Source organism: Myripristis murdjan, chromosome 16 (genome assembly GCF_902150065.1).
Source record: "Myripristis murdjan chromosome 16, fMyrMur1.1, whole genome shotgun sequence".
In the NCBI taxonomy this organism is placed as follows: domain Eukaryota; kingdom Metazoa; phylum Chordata; class Actinopteri; order Holocentriformes; family Holocentridae; genus Myripristis; species Myripristis murdjan.
The window spans coordinates 3,223,576-3,249,511 of record NC_043995.1 but is presented as its reverse complement, the minus strand read 5'-3'; the positions used below and the strand labels follow the sequence as shown (position 1 = coordinate 3,249,511).

The 25,936-nt window shown below is 39.9% G+C and overlaps 1 protein-coding gene across 2 annotated transcripts in view; it reads left to right on the top strand.

The window, feature by feature from the left end:
• The first annotated feature begins 1,737 nt into the window (after positions 1 to 1,737).
• The window catches only part of hace1 (HECT domain and ankyrin repeat containing E3 ubiquitin protein ligase 1), a 36,581-nt gene continuing 12,382 nt past the window's right edge, over positions 1,738 to 25,936 (top strand). The window contains exons 1-13 of one of the 2 annotated variants that reach the window (XM_030072339.1): positions 1,738 to 2,035; positions 3,851 to 3,905; positions 4,877 to 4,966; positions 5,501 to 5,605; positions 9,183 to 9,258; positions 9,426 to 9,557; positions 12,685 to 12,767; positions 14,647 to 14,743; positions 14,877 to 14,978; positions 16,747 to 16,853; positions 17,112 to 17,262; positions 19,169 to 19,243; positions 23,631 to 23,941. In XM_030072339.1, the coding sequence (XP_029928199.1) occupies positions 1,945 to 2,035; positions 3,851 to 3,905; positions 4,877 to 4,966; positions 5,501 to 5,605; positions 9,183 to 9,258; positions 9,426 to 9,557; positions 12,685 to 12,767; positions 14,647 to 14,743; positions 14,877 to 14,978; positions 16,747 to 16,853; positions 17,112 to 17,262; positions 19,169 to 19,243; positions 23,631 to 23,941 (1,475 nt within the window). In that variant the 5' untranslated portion in view covers positions 1,738 to 1,944. The remainder of the gene's footprint in view (positions 2,036 to 3,850; positions 3,906 to 4,876; positions 4,967 to 5,500; positions 5,606 to 9,182; positions 9,259 to 9,425; positions 9,558 to 12,684; positions 12,768 to 14,646; positions 14,744 to 14,876; positions 14,979 to 16,746; positions 16,854 to 17,111; positions 17,263 to 19,168; positions 19,244 to 23,630; positions 23,942 to 25,936) is intronic. The other variant, XM_030072340.1, reaches the window with a different exon arrangement.

Here is a 25,936-nt window from a genome sequence, read left to right as displayed (position 1 = left end):
GTGTATTTAATGAGCACTGGGAGTGAAATGCCTTGTCTGTTGTTCACTGTTTGATTTGTGTAAAAGCTCATTTTTTAATACAGTTTCACTGTTGCACCCCATTAAATAAATTTGAAAGATCATTTGTTTGACTCCATTGTTGGACCCACAGAACACTATCATTATTAGCTCTGCACCAAGTAATAAGTCAGCTAAGTCAGATGTTTTGAATAGGAGGATAAAGGGGTGACAATCGTCGAGGACATGCCAAGCAACAGTTGGCATTCTAGTATTTGTGTGTCTACAGTGCCCCCCTGAGGCTCTACGTGTATTGTATGTAAAATGCTTGATTTAATGAGGCATTGTTTGAGCCTGTCTCTAAAAAGCCATCAGCCTAAATGGAGATTATTCCCAGTTTAGTAAAGATCAGTCAGTCCTAGGTGTGAACATGATTGTCTTTCAGTATAAGTATATAAAAGCAGTGGCAGTTCTTGATTATCTGTGGCTGTTACATTATAACATTATAACAACAACATCCTGCATGAGCAACAAAACTACTTAGTTCACCTCAACATACTGTGATTCATCATTAGTTGTTAGCACAGATGTGGTAAAGCAAAAGGGAGGCTGAGCTGGCTTACAATCAGTGATCACCACAAAGCAAACAACCAGTAATTTGATCAAAAATGAACTCCTGAGTAGGTTGTTATCACTTACAATACAGACAGTCCACAGGTGAGAGAATCTGGAAGGACCACATGAACTATGAAACCAGGCAAGCAGAGGATGAAGCCTAGATATGACATGGTAAGATGAGATAAAAGTTGACACTAGTAGGCTACTACTACCTCCACTAAGACTATGATTACCACTATCCACCATCTGGCCTACTGGTAGCCTTTAATATTTGTCACCTGGGCAGAGTTTGAAATTATCTGTCAACTTGATGCTTGTTGCTGGAGGCAGTAGACCTATGGTTTCTCAGCCGCAGGTATTTGTGACAAGATGTACTACTACAGCTACAACAAGCTACTACTACTACTACTACTACTACTACTACTACTACTACAACTACTATGACGACTGCTAATAATAATAATCATAAATTTGCACTGGGGGTGAAATGAAGTAAATTTGCACATTGCCCACATCTATGCACATCTATGCACATCTATGCACATTGTATACATCGATGCACACTGTTTTTTTGGTTTTTTGCACATTGTTTTTTGCACATTGGGTACTTAGATCTTTAGAGCTCGAGTGTCATCTTTTATTCTTTATTTTTTTTTTTATCTTTTATTCTTTATTTTTTATTTACTTAATCTTGTACTCTGTGGATACTGCTGAAAACTGTGAATTTCCTTCGGGATGAATAAAGTATCTATCTATTTATCTATCTATCTATCTATCTATCTATCTATCTAATCATAATCATAACCATAATAATAATAATGAGACGAGGAAGGGGAGGAAGAAGAAAAGGAAAGCTTTCTGCCTGGATCCCTGTAAAATCAGTATGTGTTGATAGCAATATCTGTATCTACATAATGTATGTATATTTAATCTATCTATTTAAACAGACAGACAGACAGACAGACAGACAGACAGACAGACAGATAGATAGATAGATAGATAGATAGATAGATAGAGTTTTTTGTGTGTGTAATATATATTTAAATCGGTTTGACAGCGTCATCCTTTAAAAACTACATTACCCATATGGCATAGCGTTGAAACGTCAGGAAAACAGGAAGAATGAGGAACCCCAGCAGTAGTGTATACAGAAGTAAGAGCAGGGTGGCTGGATAATGACTGTACAGTAAATCAGTGTGGCTGAAAAAACGCTTCCCTCTTCTCCCAGCGCTGATGGACGACGCCCAGAAACACGGTATCCTCATTAAGGACAAATAACCAGACAGTCGAGGTTCGTTCCCTCGGTTCCTCCCCGGTCCACCGTCACCTATGATGGAACGGGCGATGGAGCAGCTCAACGTACAGCTCAACCGGCTGACCCGCTCCCTCCGCCGGGCCAGGACTGTGGAACTCCCGGAAGGTACACAGCAACGGCTTACCGGACGGCTAACAACACCGCCGCGGCGTGGCTAACATGCTAGTACAGTGGGCTCATACAGCTAGTTGAATGAGATGGGCAGATGTCGGCTTTCATTGCCTCGGCCTTTATCAGTATCAGTATACACACAGAGCAGCTTCCATTCTTTAACGTCGGGCCTCTGAAACGGACTCAAATTCACTTTGTATGCTGTAGCAGACCCCCGGACTGTGGTGGTGTGAACGGCGGGTGAAGGTGTCAGCTCTGACAGCCCAGCACACAGTGTATAGCCAGCACAGGGAATTGTAGTCGTGTGTTATTCACACTCAGTTGACACCAGAAGCTGAAGCTCCCATTCGCCAACCACAGAGAGGCTGCTGCCACTAGAATGAGTCAAAATAGACTTAAATGAGATGGAAGACACTCTGTGATGTTGCATGTGAACTTTGCCAGCTGAGCATAAAAAGCAAGCGTTTCAGTGGCGGCTTGCTCAGACTGATCTGACATCAGGAGTAGGGACTACAGCCTTTTGTCAACCTTTGATTTACTAACCTTTGTCAACATCTGATAATCAGCATCTGATAGATAACGTTTTCATTCTGTTCATTATTTCACATGAGTCATTTTTATTGCAGCAAAATGGGATTGTCTGACCAACTCTGGAGTAAAAACCTGTCATAAGTGTTGCATGGATTTGTAGCGATACAGTATCGATACTTTGTGTCTGTCCATCAATATAATATTGCCACACAAATTATCACGTTACTATGATGTGTGGAGTTTTTTCCCCAATCCCTGCTAAGTACCCTGTGAAACATGAGCAAATTCACGTGATTTCTTTCGAAAACATTATATATCTAAAATTAAATTACAAGAAAATCATCACTAAATCACCATAAAAATAGAAAAAAGCAAGAAATGAAAAAAATGCAAAAATGAAAAGAAAAAATACAAGAAGATCATGAAAGAGATCAGAAAATTAGTAAGAGAAAAAACCGAAAATCAAAATTACATCACCCCACCCAAAAAAACATAAAATTGGCACAAAATTACCAAAAACAAATTGTGGGGAAAAAAACAAAAAAACAAAAAACTTACATGATTATTAAATGTATCATTAAATGTTTCAATTTTGGACCTTTTGAATCAGAATCCAGTCGACTTGGAAATCAGTGGCAATACCCAGCCCTAAATTTTGTTCAGAGGGTGAAATAAAACCTTGTAAAACAAAAGCCTGCCCATGGGCTCCTGGGTTTCAAAGTGTTAAATAGTGCAGATCCTCATAACAGAACCGAATTTTCCAAGTTGTCTCACATAAGTGTGGTGTTTGATAATTCTTTTGTCCAGTCTTGGCAGCTCTGTATGTGTGGCACCTTGCATAGGCATATATGGCTATTCATTTGTACTGTGAAAAGGATATTATTTAAAAACATGTATTTAACAGTTTCAGGCCAGTGGCTCTGTATAGACTGGTAACCTCTTTGTGCCATCTGGCTCATAGAAAGTCCTAGTAACTCCTAACCTGGATACAAAGAATGGCACTGATTGGCCTGTATGGGGCAGTATAATAGCCCTGTAAGTGTGATGGTCCACTGAATATGATTGCCCAAAGAACCACTTCCACCTCCATTCATTCTCTATAGGATGCCAGCAGATCGGCATGCTGGGATAGCTTGCAGGGTGGCACAAAGGTCAGAATGGATGGGGCAAAAGTGCAATTCAACTATATGCAAAGAGGCACGGTGATCGTGAGAACACTTGAGTGCACCTGTTGTGTTTTGGTAACCTCTTCACTGGTATATTTTTCTCCCTCCACAGACAATGAGACTGCAGTATACACACTCATGCCAATGGTGATGGCTGACCAGCACAGGTAGGATAACACTGCATTTGAAAACATGCACAGATAGTAGGGCTGGGACCATATGCTTATCTACCGTTTTGATATGTATTGTGATTCTTAAGTATTGGGATTCGATATTACAATTTATTGTGATTTTTGTTGTTTGAATTCTCCTCTACTTTGTGGTTGTAAAGTTTCATGAGGCTGTGATTATCCCTGAGGTCACTATAGGTCATTTTATACAATAACATCAAGTTTTAAAAAATGCTCTCACTACTATGAAATGGCTACTATGGGGCTAACATCATCACACATGAATCCACAAGAGTCTCAGCTTTCCAGTCAAACCCAACTGATGCAGCTCCAAGACTGTTTAGGCCCCAGTCTGCACAAACACACTATTTTACAACAGGCCACAAGAACACATGTGGACTGCAGGGTTTGTGGCCCAAACTGCATGGGATTAGCAGAAGGTGGGCATGTTTGCAAATGGGAGAGCCGTGGCTGCCCAGAGAACCCATTTTCATTCTGAGATCTGGAGGTCAGAGGTCAAGAGACAGCACTGAAAATGAATGTTTTTCCCTTGCCAAAATTTAGCCAAACTTTGGAGCGATATTTACTCCCTTTGCTGACAACTGAGCATGACTTGCTTGGTGCCAACAGTTTCCTTAGGTTGTCTAGTTTCTATTACACCAACATCTTTACTTAAAATGATTCAGTAATAAAAAACATCGATTAAAAAATCCTAAAGAAATGAAGCGTGATGTTTAAGTGAGTCAAAATTTTTCCCCCACACCCAATTGATTGTGTTGTCATGGTGTGATCCAGCTTCTCAGGATACAGTGCTCATGCATGGCTAGTCCTACCTGCTTTTGCCAGTGGTCTCCAAGTATTCTTACATTTTTACTGCATGGCTGTCGCTATTGCAGAGATTTTGTGAAGTTGTGATGTGGCTGAAATCATGCTGAAATATTGTTTTCGTGCCACTCTATCCCCTGAAGGTCGGTGTCAGAGCTGCTGCTGAATTCAAAGTTTGATGTGAACTATGCCTTTGGACGGGTAAAAAGAAGTCTGCTACACATTGCTGCCAAGTAAGAAATTGTTCAGTCTGTTCTTACTAAGCACTCAACCGGTGAATATGTAACGCAAAACAAAGCCTGCTCAGCCTTTCAAAGTCAAAGTGAAATGAGAAATGTTGTTGGCTAATTCTCTGTTTCACAATACATTCCTGTTTCACAAAATAAAAGCCTCGGCCTTGGCCTTGCCATCATATAAAACCTACAGCTTATCTACATTCATAATGAAAGAGTGTCAGCATGCTATGGTGGAGAAAACCTGCTTTCTTTTTCCTAAGACACCATGGTTGGAACCTGGTGGCTGAAATTTGTTCAGTTTGGAGAATACAGAATTTGTACATAACTACTACTATCTTCTACATGAATCACTGTTCAAAAGTAGCAAACAGTGATCATTTTGTTCCAACCAGAGAAAGACTGTTTTACAGAATCACTTGTGACTTTAACCACTGACATCCTTAAAATGTGCAGCGGGGATTTTGTGGATGTGGGACAATTGTCTTTTCTGTGTCTTCTGTCAGTAAGTGTAGTGTATTTGTCTATATATAGCTGCGGGTCAGTGGAGTGCCTGGTTCTGCTGCTGAAGAGAGGAGCCAACCCTAACTACCAAGATATCTCAGGCTGCACCCCCCTCCACCTGGCTGCTAGGAACGGGTATGAGCTGTGTGCTATATTCACTGTGCAGACACAGAGGATTTTAGATCACAGGATGCCTCCATTTTCATTTCACAGCTCAGTTCTAACATCAGACCCCAGTTCCCAACCATATTCCTTATATTCTTCTTGGCATGATATAGGAGGCAAACACAGGTGTTACAAATGATATTTAGGTTCTGTTCATTTAAATTAAGCAGAGCCTTTCAGGTCAGCCAGAATGCACAATAGCAGAGGCCCGGCTCTGTTAGACCGAAATGGAACAGCACCGCCATCAGTATCATTAATAACACCTGTCTTTACCTGTGTTTACCTGTGTGTGGTAGAGTCCCTAGTAATGAAAAATCCTGCGATGCTTGCTCACATGAACTCATTTTGTACATCTTGTGCAAGCACCTTTAAGAAAATGCCCCCCTGCTGGTGCCCTGGTGGCTCACCGGATATGAGCGTGTTCCATGTATCAAGGCTGAGTCCTGATTGCAGCATCCTGGGTTCGAATCCAACCTCAGGCCCTTTGCTGTGTGTCATCTCTCTCCCTTGCCTATCCTGTCTCTCTACTCTAACTGTCAAATAAAGCAGAAATGGCAAAAAAAAAAAAATCTTTACGAAAATGAACCTCTGGAAGCTCATTTATCAAAGTGATGTTGGTTGTTGATGAGTTTTGGAGAGAATAATATAATATATAATACATATAATATGAAATACAAGTATAAGAGTAAGTATAAGAAGCATAATTTCCATTCCTGTGTTAAATGAACAAAATGCATTCTCACTGATCTCACTGTACATGTTCAGTAAATAATACCATAAGTGGTGCTGGCTGCTTCCAAAGATACTCAAAGATAATCAAACACACTTTGTTGCCATTGCAAAACATTAACAAAGTAGGCATTAGTGTTGGAACAAGCAACATTAGCCATAGACACAATCCCTCAATGTAGAAAGAGGATTTATGTCCATGTGGTCTAATACAGGGGTTTCCAACCTTTTTCACTTTAGGACCCACATGCAGAGGTACTGTTTTTCCTGTGAGCCACCACATATTTTGTGAAGTGAAAAAGCCGTTAAGCTTCTTTCCTTTGAAGAGTTTTTGATATCTCCAGTTGTCTTCATTTCTGAAAATCCTGTTTTTTTCTTGTTGATAATATCAATTCAATCATATCAATTTTTGATTTTGCATTTAGAGAGAATGTGGAACTTTTCAGACAACAGTAAGTTCTTTTCTCAAGAATAGAATTGTCTGTGTTTGCAGATAAATGAAAATAAATGTGTAATTTGTCAGCATCAAAACATTAAGCTTTAAACATAAAAATAATTTTAAACAGGTCAGAAGACTGATATAAACCATTCATTACACTTCCTGTGTGGTGCATTTTTGATTTTGGAGCAGATGATATATCTTATTATTTTAGGCAGCACATCAGCTGCTCTGGGTTTTAAAAATGTGTCCATGTTGTGAGCTAGTTAAGAAGGCTGCTTACGCTCTCAAGTCATTGTCTTTTTGGCAGGACGTCATGGTCAGAGGAGATTTAGTGATTTTGAAATTTGTATCTGCCATTATTGAGAAAAGAATGCATTTATGTGGCATTCCCAAGACCCCCCTGTCTCTAGACTGGGACCCACCAGTTTGTCGGGAAGAGAGTGTGGATCAGGCCTTATATTTTTGTCTGAACCTGACCCGAGATGGGAGCACAGTAACCGAGCCTGACCTGAACTTGGCAGGCATTCTATTTTTGTCTCAATCTGACCTGAGCCCGAGATTTTGCTTGTCCTCCACATAGACACGCCCCTGTAGTCACATGATGATATTTGCTCTGCCGTTCAGTTGCTTGGTTAATTGTTAGTTAAGTAACAGTTGGTTCGGGTGAACTGAAGTGACTCTTATCCTGCTACAGCTGACAGAGTGTTTTACAGAAACTAGAACGAAAGAAAAAAACAGTTCACTCTTCATTCGCCATCCTAGCCCACCCTTTACATGGTTGCTAGGAGACGCAACTGCAAAGCCTCCGTCACCTGAAAAACAAAAAAGTAATTTTCAGTATTTGTCTGTAGTTATGTGATCCTGTTTGAGATGTTACATCCCAGTTGTTATGTCTCAATTAACTAATCAAATGTTAAGAGCTTGACTTGCATACACAAATGCTATCAATGGGGCACTAACAAGCTACAACAGAGTGGCTGTGAGAACATGGAAGTAATAATAAAAATTGGCATCAGGGTGCATTTTTAGACAAACAACAGAGGCTTATATAATCAGTGGATGATGATGATGATGAACATGGCAAACAGCCACTGAAATAGAAGGCACTTATTAAATGCTTGAAAAATAGAAAGTAGCACACCCCGCTGAATTCTGTTCTGTGGTGTGGGGAATTAATCACACTGAGCTGCATAGGAAGACACAAAATTTCATTTGCATGCAAATCAAATTATAAATACACCAACTACTCCAAGTTCTATCAAAGTTCAACTTCAAGTTAGATATTTCACGCCTTGTCAGTATGTCTGATGCTACTGCGTACTATGAATTTGGGCATTTAAGTGTGGTCAGATCTTAATTTGAAACTAGCTGTAATATCATAATAAAGATTACAAGATCATTTTGTTGCACATTAGGGCTCCGACTAACAACTATTTTCACTGTTGTTTAGTTTGTTGATAAATGTTTAAAAAAATTATAAAATGCCTATTCCGAGTTCCCTGAGTCCAACATGATGGCTTCAGATTGCTTGATCTGACCAGCAACCAAAAAAGCCAAAGTTTTGATCTAAAAACAATATAAATGAAAAAAACAAAAACAAAAACAAATAATCCTTAGCATTTATGACACTATAACCAATAAATGTGTGGTGTCATCAGCTGATAAATGACTAAAATGATTAAGTGATTATCAAAATTATAAGTGATTAATTTTCTGGCAGTTCATTAATTGATAGTCATATAACTGATGGTCAGCTAATCGTTTCAACCCTAATGTACATTAAGTGGTATGAACTGTTGTATTTAACCCTGGACACATTCTGATTTACCCTTAAATTCCCCATGAAATGACCCCACATGATTTCTACTTCCTGTACAGATGATCTTAAATAGTGGCATCATCTGTACTAGTGGGTGTACATTAAAATGTCAACTAACAGAACCTTTGCATATCTATGAACATCCTCTCTCGTCCACCTGTCCCTTCAAATAAAATTGTGTTTCTCTCGGAAACAGACATCGTGTTGGTTTGCACTTCTGAATGATCCAGAAAATAGAGTCCATTTCATGGGGTCTTTAAGTAGCATCAGAGTTAGAAAAAACGTTCTTCATATTGTACATATGAAAGGGCATATTTGGAATCAGCAATAACAAACCCACTGATGGGAGCAGCAGCATTGAAGAGGTTAATGTTCATGCAATTTTGCAGCTATGGACAATCGTGTTTAAACTGTGTGTCATTACATTGGTTATACACCTTGAAAAAAGTTCATCTTGTAAAATGTGGACAAGGAAAAATAATGCTGAGATGATGCTGTATGTGTGTGACTTGATTTATGTTTCTATAGACTTACTAAATGCTTTCCTTTAACTCCAGACAGAAGAAGTGCATGGGCAGACTACTGGAATATAACGCTGATGTCAACATCTGCAATAATGAGGGGCTGACTGCTGTAAGTAGCCTATAATCTTCTGGCTCGGGTTAATGGCATATTGATTGTCTAATATGACCATAGTCATTAGCAGAGTGTTCATGACTAATCAGGTTGATGTATTTTGCTCCACTCGATAAAACTGATATGTAGTTTAAGCTAGGCAATATATCGGCTGTCCTTTTTAGATCCACTGGTTGGCGGTAAATGGCCGGACGGAGCTCCTCCATGACCTGGTCCAGCACGTGTCCAATGTGGATGTGGAGGACGCCATGGGGCAGACAGCTTTGCATGTAGCCTGCCAGAATGGACACAAAACTGTGAGCTGATTGAAAATGTCTATAATGATGAAAAGATACACTGTTCAAAAAGTCTAGTATCACTCACTTTGATACAGAATGTGCCATGTTACTTGGTGTCTGAGAAAAGCATTTTCTCAGTTGACAGCCTTTACTGGAGCACTACTGCACCACAGTGCAGTACTAACAGATTATATCCGGATTAAGATGGCTGTACAGGCATTTTTTTGGATTTGGAGAGGCTGCCATCCAGAAAGCGATGCATATATCTGACTAACCATTAATGCTTTGAACAGACCATGTATGTATCTCAAAGCTCTGAAAAAATCAAGAAGCTGGAGCAAGTTGTTTTCTAAAGGCCCAAACATGGTCGACCACGAAACACGTAATTTTTTATTTTTATTTTTGAAGGGCTGGCATGCCTACCAGTTATGATGTATGACAGATGTTTTTGTATATTCTGAGAGAATAGGTGGAGGTGTATTATCGTACCAAATTTCAGTTTCCTATGTGGTGTAGTTCTTGAGATATTGACACCTGAAAATGGAGGAAAAATAAGGACGCGCGAAAATTGCACCAAAATTGACACATACTCCCCTCACTAAATTGGCCGTATCTCAACAAGTATCCATCCGAGCAAACTAAAAATTTACAGTGTGCCTATTGGATAAATAAGGAACAACTGGTGAATTTTTTCAGAATTTTTTGAGACCCAAGTGCGTGGGATGTCCTGAAAATTTGGTGAAATGACATGGAATGACCCATATATATATATATATATATATATATATATATATGTGTGTGTGTGTGTGTGTGTGTATAGATAAACAGATAGATAGATAGCTCGATAGATAGATAGATATAGATATACACATATATCTGGTGTTTAGCTCTGCATCATATAGTTTTAAAGAGACTGAAAAGACTACAAACTATGTCTAGATCCGTTATCATCACAAGGAAGATTTGTCAGATTTATAAGCTTTATACATAAGCACAAAATAACAAGAACATTGAATGATCAGGCGTTGTGCCCCATATGCCCGATTAGTAATCTTTTCCAGGTTCTCATCACTCAACAGCTAGTGGGTCAAACCCCCAGCTTGATGTGTTTCTTTCAGTCTCAACCTGTAAGAACAAAAATATAGTGCTACTTATCACCATCATTCCAAACTTTTTGAAACCCTTGTATGCAAAGTCATTATTCTAATCTTTGTGGTTGAAAGGTGACGCTGCCTACTCATTTCTGTTTGAGGGGCTTATTACACGAGATGCGACAGCTGCCTGGTGATCATTGCTTTTCAGTGTGAGGTGAGCGGCGGTCTGTCAGGTGAAGCAGCCAGCCAGCTCGTTCCTGTGAAACTGTCCGCTCAGCTGAAGTAGAGTTGGTGCGACATGGAGTGCTGCCACACATTTATCAGTGAATGCCATGTTGCCTGACTTGGGAATGAAGAGACCGTCTTGTTGCCATTCAGTTTGAAAAATGGTGGGAAGGGGTTCTATATTGACAAAATGTGTTTAGTTTGTGCTCTGTTTTTTTTTTTTTTTTTTTAAATTCAGAGGTATAAAATAACCTTACCTCTAATGGTGAAAAGCAGGGTGCCAGGTTTTTGGTGGCCACCCATAGAGAACAACAGCTGGCTGCATCACCTGCCACGAAATACCAGGCCCCCCTTCTTCTAACCATCAGGGGTCAGGATTCACTGACATTGGGGTTGGGATTTTGTTATACTTTTAAGCTAAAATTTGTGTCATCCTGCCCCTTCATCGCCCTCTTTCTGTTCCCAGGCTGCCATGCGGGCTGATGTTCACTTAGCCTGCACTTAGCCTGGTTCACTGCATTTCCTCTTGCATGCACCAGGCTGCCATTCCTCCCTGCAGCCACACACACACAGACACACACACACACACACACCTGATCCAGTGCGTGGCCCATATATAGATTATAACATTGTTTAGAATGGATCTCTCATGTTACATTATGTTCTGTCAGAGCAAGGCTGTCTAAACCATGAAAATGAAAGTGAAAATGAAATTCTTCAATGTCCTCCAAACTGGCAGGTCATGCATTCATGCCATATGGTATTTACTTAAAGTTCCACCCCACAACATGTAAACAGGGTTCACATCAGCATCCAACTCAAAATTACAACTGGGACTTTTTTCTGAAAGCACAGATATATCTGACAAAAAGGTAATTAAGGTGAAAGTATCCAGAAAATGTAGGCTGTTAGACATAGCATAACTAAATTCAAAGTTAATTACACTTTTATCATACTTGTTTTTTAACCAACAAACCAACTCTGCTTGTCTTAAAACTGAGCACATTTTGTCAAATTAACAGGTTAATAGTGTTACATCTTGATATGGACTTGAACAATTGTAATGTGAGCTTACTTTCTTGTTAACACTTATTTTACTTTCCAACTGACATCAACACCTACAAGTCGTGTCTTTTGACCTCTACCTTCTTTCACGTATGACATGTACTAGTAATGGTCATTGTACATTGGAAGTACACCATTTTTAACTTACCAAAGATGTTTAAAACTATCCTGCATTCACAAAGATTTAAAATGGATATAGTACAAGCAGTGGCATATTTCCCTATGAGCAGGCAGGCCATTAGTTTCCACTGGACACAGTGCTACTGCTGTTACTGTAAGTGGAGATAAAAAATACATAAGACCTGACCATTGTCAGCCTACGGGAAACACTTCAATCACAGCGTTTACTCATGGATATTAATTAATAATGGGCAGTTACTTCTGCTTAGTAACAAAAACTACTGTGTGTCAGAGACACACAATAGCAGAGAAAAACAAGACAACTTTTATTGTTAAAAAAAACATTACAGAGGTGTTTAATAGACATATATGGTGCAAGAGTGGATGTACCAGGTCTGCACTTACAAGCCAGTAGCTAACTGTAGTTATAGTGGCATCTTGTAGTGACTAACCAGTTGTGCATTGCAGCCATTTCCATGGTTACCACGTTCTTGCCACCTTAGGTGTGTGCAGAGCAGAGGTGGTGTTAGTCAGCATGTAGCAGTTGCATCTCGTGTAAAAAGCCCTTTATCCACAGTATAAATCAGATCCTTTCTACTGTGTCAGCTGAGTTTATATTCATTGTGTCTTGTTGTGGCCAGACGGTGTTGTGTCTCCTGGACAGTGGAGCCGACATCAACCGGCCAAATGTCTCTGGAGCCACGCCTCTCTACTTTGCCTGCAGGTGATGTTATGCAAAGTCATTCAGCGATGTAATCAGAAAGCTGCTGATTCTTACTCGAGTCACCCCTTATCGCTCTTACACTTCACTATGTTACTATAAGTCCACTGATACCAGCTTATAAGAATGAACAAGGACCAAAAAATTGTCACCCTGCACAAGTACTGATCCGAGTACCACATAATTTACAGTCATTCATGCTGCCTGTATGGCCATATGTGAAACAATCAGGAAAACAAGTGCAAGTTTATTTGTTCATATGATCACATTTTGCACTTATTATTGTGCAGAAGATATTAATAAATAATGATACAAGATAAGATATACTGTTTCTATTTTCCACTTTGAAAAATGTGATATTATTTCTAGTGGTGTCAAGAGATTAAAAAAATTGAGAGATTAATTAATTATGATCTGTAATTAATTGATCTAATTAATCTGTTTTTTAATCTCACCTAAAATTGCTGAGAAAAGCCCTCAACTTGAGGTATTTCCCTTTAAATTCATTACATTATTGTAGCAGATCAGTCCGATGCGGGTCGGGGGGACGACCCCTCTTTTTCAAGACCCTTTTTTTGGGGAAAAAAAAATGTCTGGTCTGCCGGATCTGACAGGTGAGCGGCGCACACATAGCCTACTGCCATATCAATTTTTGTTCATACGCGGCTGCAATGACTGCGCAATGCGGCCATTCGCCGGTAATCGCGGCATCAGGCGAGCCTACCTACTGGTTTACATATGCACAATACATGTGTATTTGCTTAGACCCCCAATATTAGACGAGAGCGTTTTTCAGGGCATTTTCAATGGAAAAAATATCGTCTTATATTCGGATGAATACGGTAATGTATTAACTTCGATCACGCAACCTTTTCTTCCACCTCCTCTCCTCTCCTCCACAGTCAGACACACACACACGAGTCGCGACACCCCCTCCTCAACATGCGATGCCTGTTTACAACGGACTCGGACTGTTGGGGCGGGTGTTAATCAAAACAAACCAATCATGTCTTGACCTCTTCACAGGTTGCTGGCCTCTGATTGGCTTGGCCTGTCTCTCTGACTTAAAAAAAAAAAAAAAAAAAAAAAAGATCAGACTGGTGAGGCCAGCCGGACCGGACCGACAGCTGATTGGCCTGGCCGGCGACCTGTTTAAAAAAAAAAAAAAAAAAAAAAAAAAAAGACGGGCAGGCCACCGGGCCAGTGACAGGCCGGCGCTTCGGGAAATCTCCCGATGTACAGTCCGGACCTGACAATAGGAGCCTATCAGCTTATGCTAAACAAGCCCAAACACAATGACAGCCAATCAATGTCCACTTCAGGGTGTCACTGACCATTGTTTTCCACCCCCAACAACTTAAGCACAGGAAGCCCAACGCCTACAAACCGATTTTATAAAAAGTAAAGTTAGAGATTAAAATTAGATTAACTCGATTAAAAAACATAACGCGCTAAATATGACTGTAATTAATTAATCTCAATTAACGCGATAATTTGACACCACTAATTATTTCACTTCCCCCCCAGCTGTTCTGTTGGTCAGTAGTATCTTCCTCTCATTGTGCTGGATGCTCCAAATGCTAACTGTTAGTTTGTTATGGTGGAAGTCAAATAATGCAGGAAAGGTGAATAGATGAAAACAGTTTGTACTGTGTAGGTTAAGAGGTAAAATGAGCTTATTCAGAATAGTAAAACCATTAAAAGCAGGACAGCTTCATTTGCCAAGCTGTTTTGGGAGTGCCAGTCCCCAAATTCCAGATCAGCACACCTTTATTTAGCACTGCAGACATACTTAACCAAAAATTGACCTCATTATCTTGTTTTCACCAGCCTACCTGGACTTTGTTTTGGCCACAGTATTGACACCCTACTTATTTTACAGCCACGGCCAAAGAGACACAGCACAGATTCTGCTTTCCCGAGGTGCCAAATACCTTGCTGACAAGAACGGCGTCACTCCCCTTGATCTCTGTGTTCAAGTGAGTCTTAGTTAACGAGCATTTCAATCTTACTGCCAGTTTTCATGCTCTCTCATGCTGTGCCCTTTTAACCCTGTCTTGTTCACTTTGTGCTGTCACTGCTTTCATGAATTTTCCTCCTGTTTGTGTCCAGGGTGGATATGGGGAGACATGTGAGATTCTCATCCAGCACCACTGTAGACTGTTCCAGACCCTCATCCAGATGACACAGAATGATGACATCAAAGAGAACATGGTATTTTGTTGTTGTTGTTCAGTAGTTTGTCAGGCACACAGTTAAAAAGAAGGGCATGTTTATGATCTGAATGTGGGACAAGTGTCCTCCTAATGCTAGAAAGATTAGGAAAATCATCCCAAAGTGAAGACAAATTGCTGCTTCTCACTTCTATTAGGTGGTGATTTTAGGATTAGGGGCCCTATCTTGTGCCACCCGCTATCCGCTGCCACGACCCGCTACCCGCAAATTGCGGATTTAGGAACTTCTGCTATCCCTAAACGGTATTTTGCACCACCCGCTACCCGCTATCCGTTATGCCGACTGCATCATTTGCGCCTGGAGGTGCGTCGTGGGCGTGTTTCATGCGCTATCCCTAAAGTTGCTATCTTGCGCACACACTTAAGGGATAGCGGATAGCGGGTGGTCAGGACCACCCGCTATCCGCTTTCCCTAAAGTTTGGGCTGTTAGGAGAGCGCGCCCAGGCGGCTTCAATGCGCGCCCCGACGGAGCCTCACCACGCACACGGTCGGACTGATACCGGGACGCCGCCGGAATGGACTGAGTATATTACTCATATAGACTGTTTAGAGGAAAGACTGTTTTAATTGGACACTTACGCCAGCACGTTTTATTGTTTTATCATAAGCCAGCAGCTGTGCTATATTTTTATTTTTAATATTTTATTTGCCCAATCTACCTTGTCAATAAATTAGTTTACACATAGTTCCACCTCTGCCTCTTGTGTGTGTGTGGTGTGACCCGGGGATTTTACTCAATCAGTACAACCTTGTGACACGCCCACTTGGACACATGTGGCTCCACCTCACGAATTAACTCGCCTATAATATAATTGCTTTAGCCTCAGTAGAAGCCCTGAGAAAATCTACCTCCCTCTCTCCATCGCGGGTTTAGGATTTAGGATTTAGGATAGCGCAGCCTGCCTTTAAAGGCAATGGCACCTGGCACACTGATTGGTTTAGCTGGCGTAACGCCCAAAACACGCCTATTCATAATATAGCGGGTAGCGGAGGTGTTTTGCGGATAGCGGGAGGTGCACAAGATAGCAACTTTTATGGGGGAACGCCTCTTCCTAAATCCTAAATCCGCAAATAGCGGGTTTAGGGAGTCTGGCGCAAGATAGGGCCCTAGGACTTTATTTAGAGGTAAGATTAGACTGGGCCAGGCTTAGATTAGGGTAGGAATAGATGTAAAGTGATAGGCCTATTAAACCTTCTAATTTAAGCAAAACTATCATCTGTGGGCATTTGATAGTTCTATGTGTGTTTTAATTTGGGAAAGTAACACTTGTAAAGTGATATTTTAAACCTTCTATGAGTGGATTAAGGCGATTATGTTTAAGAGTGTTTGCTGTCCACCTCAATGGCAGGAAGCTAACAGTTAGCATTTGGAGCATCCACGCAGTATCCAGCACTCAGTAAAAATGAGAGGAAGAAAGCACCACTGCTGTCCTACACAACAGCTAGAGAATTAATATCACATTTTTCAAAATGGGTGAACTATTAACTGTTAACTGTTAAATTCTGATTCATCGCCTCTATAGAGAGAAGATTTCCCATCAGTGACTGTAGTGACACCAGAATTTAATTTGGGCGCACAGAGTGAATCTTCATTGTCTCAGTTAATTAAGATTTAACTTAATTTAGGGTGAGAACCTAATTTTGGTCTAAGATTTGGCATGTAGCAGTGAGCAATAAGTAGGGATTAGGGAAAAGGAATGAGTCTCTTCAGTGGAAGGGTAATAAAAACTTGCCTGTGTGTTTGCAGCTCCGGCAGGTTCTAGAGCATGTGTCTCAGCAGAGTGACAGTCATTACCAGAGGATCCTGACCAGTCTCGCTGAAGTGGCAACCACCAATGGACACAAGCTCCTCAGGTAGACAGTTTGGATTTACATGTAGTTTGCATATTTTCTTATTTTCCTATAATTATTTCTGCCAGTAATCTCTACTACTATTATTACATTCAGTGCTGTGTTTCATACTATTTAGTCATTAATGCATAGAATGTGCATGTATATCTCTGCAAAGAAACGCATCACACTTGCCTTACAGTTTGATAAATAGTATCAATTTCTGATGGCTCAGTGATGTTAACAAATGTTAACATAAGTTGTCCCCTTTTCTCTTCACAGCCTCTCCAGCAGTTATGAAGCTCAGATGAAGAGTCTGCTGAGAATTGTTCGTATCTTCTGCCATGTTTTCCGCCTGGGGCCTTCATCGCCTAATAACGGGAATGACATGGGATACAACGGGAACAAGACTCCTCGCAGCCAGGTCTTTAAGGTTAGTAGTGCAGACTTATTGGAATGTCTAATGTTCATGGGATTATGGAGGAAATTGTCCTTCATTGTAATACCACTAGAGTATGATGAATATATTGTTAACGTATGTGTAGTATGATGTGTGCTGAAATCAAAATGCAATGAAATTGCAATAATGAATTTCTTTGCTGACAAATGTATATCTTATTATACTTATAAAACTCTTTAATTTAGGACCATTTATTGGTTTTGTTGAGGAGTTACTAAACCCCAAACCCAAATCTGTGTGAAGCCTGACCTCTAAAGATGAAAAGCATGGTGCCTGGTGTTTGGTAGCAGGTGATGCCGCCACTTGTTGTTCTCTATTGGCGATGACCCGCCACCAAAGCCCTGGCACCCTGCTTGTCACCACTAGAGGTCAGGTTTCACATAGATTTGGGTTTGAGTTTAGTTTCTCTTTAATGCCATACTTGGTGCTCCATATGCCCGTGACCCAATTTGATGTAGTCTGGTTGGACTGACAGGTCATACTTCTCATAAACCCCCTTGCTTCCTGCCACTTAGATGCCACCCTCCCTGAAGATGATAACCATATGGAAGTGATTTTTCTGTCAGTAATCAATGAACTCACCTGTGCTGTGTGCTTGGAACAAAACACTGCAAAACACTGTACATGGTAACACTGTTTGTGAACAGTAACATGACACTTAGTTCTCAGTGATGTGTGTCCAACACTCAAATGAACAGTTAATATCAGTGCAATACAAAGACTTGTATATTGCCCTGTCACCATTAATCCACGACAGGCCATATGATAACATTCATCACAGTTACGCTGCTGCTGTGTGTAGCTTTTTGTTTAGTCATTGCAAACTGGGTTCTAGTTTCCTGATAAATTAGTATCATTTACATTTGAAATACTGTAAATCCTCCTCACATGCCACAAATAATTTGTCAACCTGTGGGAAACATTTCCATTTTTAGAGTGTAAAGCAATCCAGCAGATTTCCTGCCATATCCTAAATGCTGACTCGCAGTGCTAAATGCAGTGTAGAGACCAGTTTTCCTCAACAGTTGTCTTGTTGTTTTAGAGTTACTGTTTTACTGTCTTAATATCGAGATAATAACGATTTCTTGATGTTAAAGTGCTACACATAACTTTTAAACATGTAAATATGCAATTTTTGCCAAAATTTAGCTACTTCTCAGACTTTCTTCCAACCTAGTCATTTATTAAAAGTGACTCGGAATCTAGCAACTTTTTCGACAACTTAACTTTTTTTTTTTTTTTTTTTTTTTTTTTTTTTTTTTTTGCCATAAATTGATAAAGCTAATGCTTATTCGCGCTGCTTGCTTATAATCACTTGCTGATAATCACTGCCCCAGACACTGCTCAGCCCCTCCCTCTGCACAGAGGTAAGGTGGGGGAGGGGCTGATGGTTGTCATAAATATATTCATATTCAAATTAGCATGTCATCGGGCAGTTTGTGGAGTAGCCGATAGCAAACAACCAATAGCTTTCCGTGGAAGAAAACTTGCAACAATGGCACCTTGTTAGCATTGTACTGAACTCACATATGTCTTTCCTTTAAAGGGATAGTTCACCTGTTTTGCAAAAAAGTGATATTATTTCACTTCCCCTCTAGCTGGATACTGGCTCGATGTTCCAGATGTTAACTGTTAGCATGATATCATTGAGGTGGATTTCCCCCCAGCTAACATTCTTTAAAATAACCACCATCATCCTAAAGCTTAGCATCTGTAGCATCCAGCCAGTATACAGCACTCAGTAACAATTAGAGGAAGATAGCACCACTACTGTCCTACAGAACAGCTGGGGGGGAAGTGAAATAATTTCAAATTTTAAAAATAGGTTAACTATCCCTTTAAAACAATGCAAATAAAAAATTCACTTCATTGGATGCAGATCTGTGTAAGAGAGCTGCATGAGGAGAGGGCACAGACGGACCAGTGTTCCTGGAGAGGTTTTGGTGCCCTAGATGTGAGTCTTATAGATATTTAACATTTGAATTACAAAGCTCTGAGGGTCAAATATATCAACATGTTGTGATCTGGGAAATGTAATCCTGCATGCTCCAAATCTATTAATTATTATTACTATGCTAATTAATCTCTCTCAAACTAATCAGATTACTAATAACGTCTCTTTTGTTTTACTCTCTAAAACTCTGTTCATCCTGGTGATCCCTATCTCTGACTCTTTCCTGATCATCCTGTGTGTGTGTGTGTGTGTGTGTGTGTGTGTGTGTGTGTGTGTGTGTGTGTGTGTGTGTTGAGGGGTGGTCTCCATGCTACATTGTCCAATTTCCTATCACTGTGAAGTGTATTGAGATATTGTGGCATTTACTTTAACTTCATTTTACTTTAGTGAAAGTGTTTTCCAATGAAATTTTCTTGATTCAATATTACCTATGCTAAATACCCCATATGGATTATTCGTAACATTATTAACAGTGTCAAGTGCAGCAGCCCATTGTTGATGGATGCGAGTTTTTGACATGTTAAATTTGCCGCAATAACTTCATAAGTAATGCAAGTAATGAGACTTTTATTATAACAATAACTGTGATGTAAGGATGGAAAATTAAAATATTATCCCTTTCATTACTTTATCAGGAAAATAATCTTATTGCCAGTCCTATTGCCTCTGCCAATAATGCAGTCAGAATTAATTTTATTGAGACATCTGATGTACTACGAGCTCTGAGCAATGACAAAATTGTTAGAGAAATTCTCTTAAGATGAGCCAGCTGGATCAGAGTGGCTTGGTAGATGTTTTGAACACTTCTGACATCCTTATTGTGTCACAAATAAGCACAGAAGCGGCAATTTAACATGCAGTTCTACTCATCTAGTTTCCTGAAATGGCAAACATGGAGAGACAGACATAGCAAGTGGCATATTGAGGTCTCCTTAGCACATCAGGTGAAGTTATCCAAGGTCCTGCTGTGAATAAACAGCATAAAAATTAAAGAGATTGACATGAATAGTAAAAGAATGAATATTGTGCTGCATAGTGGGAGCAGAATAGACTCAAAAATCCTGGCATTGCTCATTTCTAGCAGAAAAAAAAGCAAGGGGGAAAACAATAATACCGTAAATAAATAGTTCTAGAATGCTTGAGGTTTGATCTTAAACTGAACTTATTTTGAGTCTTTGATTTCTTTTGGAAATGTTATTATTATGATTGCATGTCTGAAACCATCAGACAGGCAGTGTGTGGTTAAATAATGTGATAACATGATAAGTTGACATATATGTGTGTGTGTGTGTGTGTGTGTGTATAATGAGTTGACAAATATCTATCTATCTATCTATCTACATATACATATGTGTATATATATATATATATATATATATATATATATATGTGTGTGTGTGTGTGTGTGTGTGTGTGTGTGTGTGTGTGTGTGTGTGTGTATGTATATGTGTGTGTGTATGTGTGTATATATATATATATATATATATATATATATATATACATATATATATATATATATATATATATATATATATATATATATATATATACACATATATATATATATATATATATATATATATACATATATATATATATATATATATATATATATATATATATATATATATATATGTATATATATATATATATATTTAAATGCAAATTTCTTTGTAATTAAAAAAGCTTTTTTTGCTAATTTTCTGCCATTTTTTGTGTTGTAATTTTCTGGTAATTTATTTGCTTTTTTAACAATTTCTTTTTTAAAAATTTGTGAATTGCCTTGTTCCCCATGTTTTTGGAAGAAACCAAAAACTGCTGTGCTTAGCTCTTATTGATTGAGTGAGTCCACTGTCAAGAACTGCTTATTTTAATCGTTTATCAATTATCAGTTTCTTTCCTCAGTTGATAGTGAGAAAAGAATACATTATTTAGAACATTCAAATCATGGTTTTTACAATTTTGAGGAGCACTTATATGAAAGTGAAATATATCTGAATATTTTATCAACGTGTTGAGACACTATATAGTTTATTTAAATATTAACACATTTAATTTTCCTAATACACAGTTTGAGTTCTCTTTGTCTCTTAAAACTGCAACATATTAACTAAATGAATATAGAGAGATAGAGAGATTTTCACAAACCTATTTGTTTTCATGCAAACCAAGACAAGGCAGACTTAGAGTGAACACACCATCTGAAGACCAGCAAAGCAAGCTAACATCTTAACCAAACAGAACAGCATCTGCAAGATACAAAACCAGCTGAACAAAGAACGCCCATATCCAGTTGATTAAAGTACACTCAAATGATGAAGTGGTAATCTGCAGCTTTAAGGGGAAAGCAGCAGTGACTCCACTTCTTTGATGGCAAAACAAATCTCAGTGTTTCATAATGGCCAAACAATACCAAAATATCACTGTTGAAGACTGGAAGAAAAGTGCTTACAGATGAATTGAAGTTTGAATTTTATATTTGCAATCACAGAGCTTGCAGTATGTGAGGAAACAGTATGGTGATGGGGAAAAAATAGGGCTCTTCAAGAGTTCTTTGGCTTGTTCTGCCATGGTAGGCCAAGAATCTGCAGGGTTTCTTTCCAATCAAAGGCTACACTGGCCAACCTCACTTACTAAAGGTGAATATCAACTCCAGGAAGTACAAATTTGTTGGTCCCTCTTCTTATATGGATGTGTGAAAAATAAGTTAACCGCACACACAGTTCTGCATATTATATTATTTTTCTTGTATATAGAACCAACCATCAAAAAACCCTCTGATTGATTGAAATTTTTACAATTATACAACATGTAGATCTGACCAAGCAATCTGATTGGTCAGTCAGATGTTTAGAATGCTCTCAAATGAGCATGACAGCACGGCTAGCCATCTGCCTAGCCATCACGCCTCTAATGAAAAATACCTCATCACTGAAAATATTACTCTGTCTGTATCTTATTGCCAGAGTTGGTGGTTTCCATGGCAACAAGAAATGTTTGACTGAAACCCGCATCAAAAGCCGCTGTCAACTTTGTTAGCCTTGAAATTCTATAACTCTGTGCAGCCTTAATGTTACTGGTTACTTTTGTTACTTATGCTGCTTAGTCGTCTTAATCGCTAATGCAACTCGGCGCAAGCGCTTTGTTCCTGACTGCATCACTGTTGTGACAATAATGACGGTCAAGCACACCCTCGAGTGTAATAATACTTAAATGGCAAATCAGGATAGGGATGCCAGTGTGGTTCTTAAAAAGGTCTTTTAATACTGTTGATGTGGAACATTGAAAAATTCTTGTATGTATGTTGGGTTGTATTGTCACCTGGTGGTATAGTCACCGCCACATGGTGGTGAAATATCCTCATTTATTGCTCCATGCTGCCAATCCACAATACTGTATCTCTCCACATTCTCCTCCATAGTGCAGTAAAACAGCCTTCAAAAATAACACTTTTAGTGCAGAAATGAACACACACGTAGTGGATTATACCAGTATGAAAAACAAGCAAGTCCCAGTACCCATTTTTTGAGGAGATTAAATGGCTCTTTTCTTGATACTGTCCTGTCTGAACTGGAAAATAGATCCGGCAGGTAGCGTCTGCAGGAACCTTGTGCATTGTAACCCTGTGTCAAAAAGAAATGGCTTCAGAATACTTTCCCAAATAACTGTAATTACATGAAAAAAATGGGCACTGGGACATGTGTTGTGTTTAATGTATTGACATAATCCTCTTTGTTTGTGTTTGTTTATGCACTAAAAGTGTTATTTTGGGAGCTTTTTGTTTTGCTGTGGAAGTGAATGGAGAGACACACATACTGTATTGTGGATTATCAGCTTAGGGAAGCACAGAGCAACTAATGAGGATATTTCACCAACATGTGGACTCGTGTATTAATATATATAATGCGCAGTTGACTGTACATCTAGCACTCAGCTAAAGTTGAGTTTTGCTGTAAAGAGCTCTTTACAGCAGCATCAAGGCCCTATGTAGAGCCATTTAGCATGGGGCTATACAGAACCTCTCTAAAAGAATATTTCATAGCACTATGCAGGCTTGTGCTTTGGCATACATCTCAAGGACCATGTTCTCATGCTATATAGAACCCTTTAGCTTATAAGCATACATCTGAGCTAATTCAGGTGACAGGGTGTCTGTGGGCCCTTGAAAAGTCTGAAAGTTTGCTCAAAATGGCTTTCACAACTTTAATTAGCTACGCTCAGTAGGACATATGCTGTCCTATGACTGTCGATTTCATATGTCAACAATCTTTCTCCAGAAGCGATGACTCCATCTATAAATCTGGATCTTTTCATTTGCCTTTTTTCTGTCTGTCTCTCACTTCCTGCTCCTCTCTCTCTTCCTTCATTTCCTCTGACTGTCTTCCAGCCATTGGAGTTGCTGTGGCACTCGCTGGACGAGTGGCTGGTGTTGATTTCCACAGAGCTCGACAGGAACAAGAAGAATCCCTCGTTCTCCTCCTCCTCAGGGAGCGAGATCGCCTCCCTCCTCCTTAAACAGCGCGAGGTCGACCCCTCTGTCTCTGCGCCCATGCTCCCCTCCTCGCTGGACCCTCAGGTTGTCATAGAAACATCAGAGGTGTATGCCGATGGGGAGGATGTCATCTCCATGACAGCCAATCGCCTCAGCGCCGTGATCCAGGCCTTTTACATGTGCTGCTCCTGTCAGATGCCACAAGGGTCTGTCCTCAACCTTCTTCTAACATCAATGAAATAGAAAATAATCAGCATTAATAACAATACAGGGCATTAAAGCATAAAGTAATGAAGGAATTTTACAATATATATTTTATATTATAATCCAGTGTTCAAGTTCAGGTTTATTTAGAGCCCAGTATCACACAGTGTTTGATCAGTATGGTTTTGGAAGGCAGATACTGACACTAAAATTTTTAGATTGGGGCTGCAAATAACCATAATTTTTGGACTATGCTGTGCTGCTATGCAGTATCTTTATATTTTACCATTTTGATGGTCAAAACCCTAAAAGTACAAGGATTCAGGAATTGAATGGAGACTAAGGGCCCTATCTTGTGCCACCCGCTATCCGCTGCCACGACCCGCTACCCGCAAATTGCGGATTTAGGAACTTCCGCTATCCCTAAACGGTATCTTGCGCCACCCGCTACCCGCTATCCGTTATGCCGACTGCATCATTTGCGTCTGGAGGTGCGTCGTGGGCGTGTTTCATGCGCTATCCCTAAAGTTGCTATCTTGCGCACACACTTTAGGGATATCGGATAGCGGGTGGTCCTGACCACCCGCTATCCGATATCCCTAAAGTTTGGGCTGTTAGGAGAGCGCGCCCAGGCGGCTTCAATGCGCGCCCCGACGGAGCCTCGCCACACACACGGTCGGACTGATACCGGGATGCCGCCGGAATGGACTGAGTATATTACTCATATAGACTGTTTAGAGGAAAGACTGTTTTAATTGGACACTTACGCCAGCACGTTTTATTGTTTTATCATAAGCCAGCAGCTGTGCTATATTTTTATTTTGAATATTTTATTTGCCCAATCTACCTTGTCAATAAATTAGTTTACACATAGTTCCACCTCTGCCTCTTGTGTGTGTGTGGTGTGACCCGGGGATTTTACTCAATCAGTACAACCTTGTGACACGTCCACTTGGACACATGTGGCTCCACCTCCCGAATTAACTCGCCTATAATATAATATATAATATGTATATAAAGCCAACTTGCTTTAGCCTCAGTAGAAGCCCTGAGAAAATCTACCTCCCTCTCTCCATCGCGGGTTTAGGATTTAGGATTTAGGATTTAGGATAGCGCAGCCTGCCCTTAAAGGCGATGACATCTGGCACACTGATTGGTTTAACTGGCGTAACGCCCAAAACACACCTATGCATAATATAGCGGGTAGCGGAGGTGTTTTGCGGATAGCGGGAGGTGCACAAGATAGCAACTTTTACGGGGGAACGCCTCTTCCTAAATCCTAAATCCGCAAATAGCGGGTTTAGGGAGTCTGGCGCAAGATAGGGCCCTAAGGGCCTTATTTATCAAGCATGCTGCAATTTAGCATCGCCACAAATTCCAAATTTAGCAGGTAATTTACCAAGACTAGGTAAATGAGGACAACTGCATTTGACTTAATTTGAATGCATTGCCGCTAAAATTTGTGGCTGTAAGAGTTGCCTGGTGCATTTCTGTGAAGCAACTTCGCTTTGCAGTACCAGCTGCCCCCCCCCCCCCCCCCCCCCCCCCCAAAAAAAACAAACAAACAAACAAACAAACAAACAAAAAAACAAAAAAAAACAAAGGCTATTCCTCAGCTCTAATGATCCCACTGGAGAGGGGAACTGTCCCAAAAGCACAGCCAACACTGGTGGGAACACATCACTTCTGACATCCTCACACACTGTGGATGAATTACTTTCATACGAGAAAACACATTTCCAATTTTGTGTGCCTCCAGTTTGCAGATAACAGGCAACACTCACCTTTTACGCATGGATAGCCACGGTATCTGTGTGTACAAAGGGAGGAAGAAGGAAACACAATTCCAATTTTGGATACCTCCAGCTTTGAGATAGGAGAGAAAACACATGATTTAAGCATGGACCTCACCATACCTGTGTTTAAAAGGCTGACTGTGTTTTTTATGTAATTAATTAATAACATTGCTTTCTGTATCCAGATTGTTGCCAAATCTG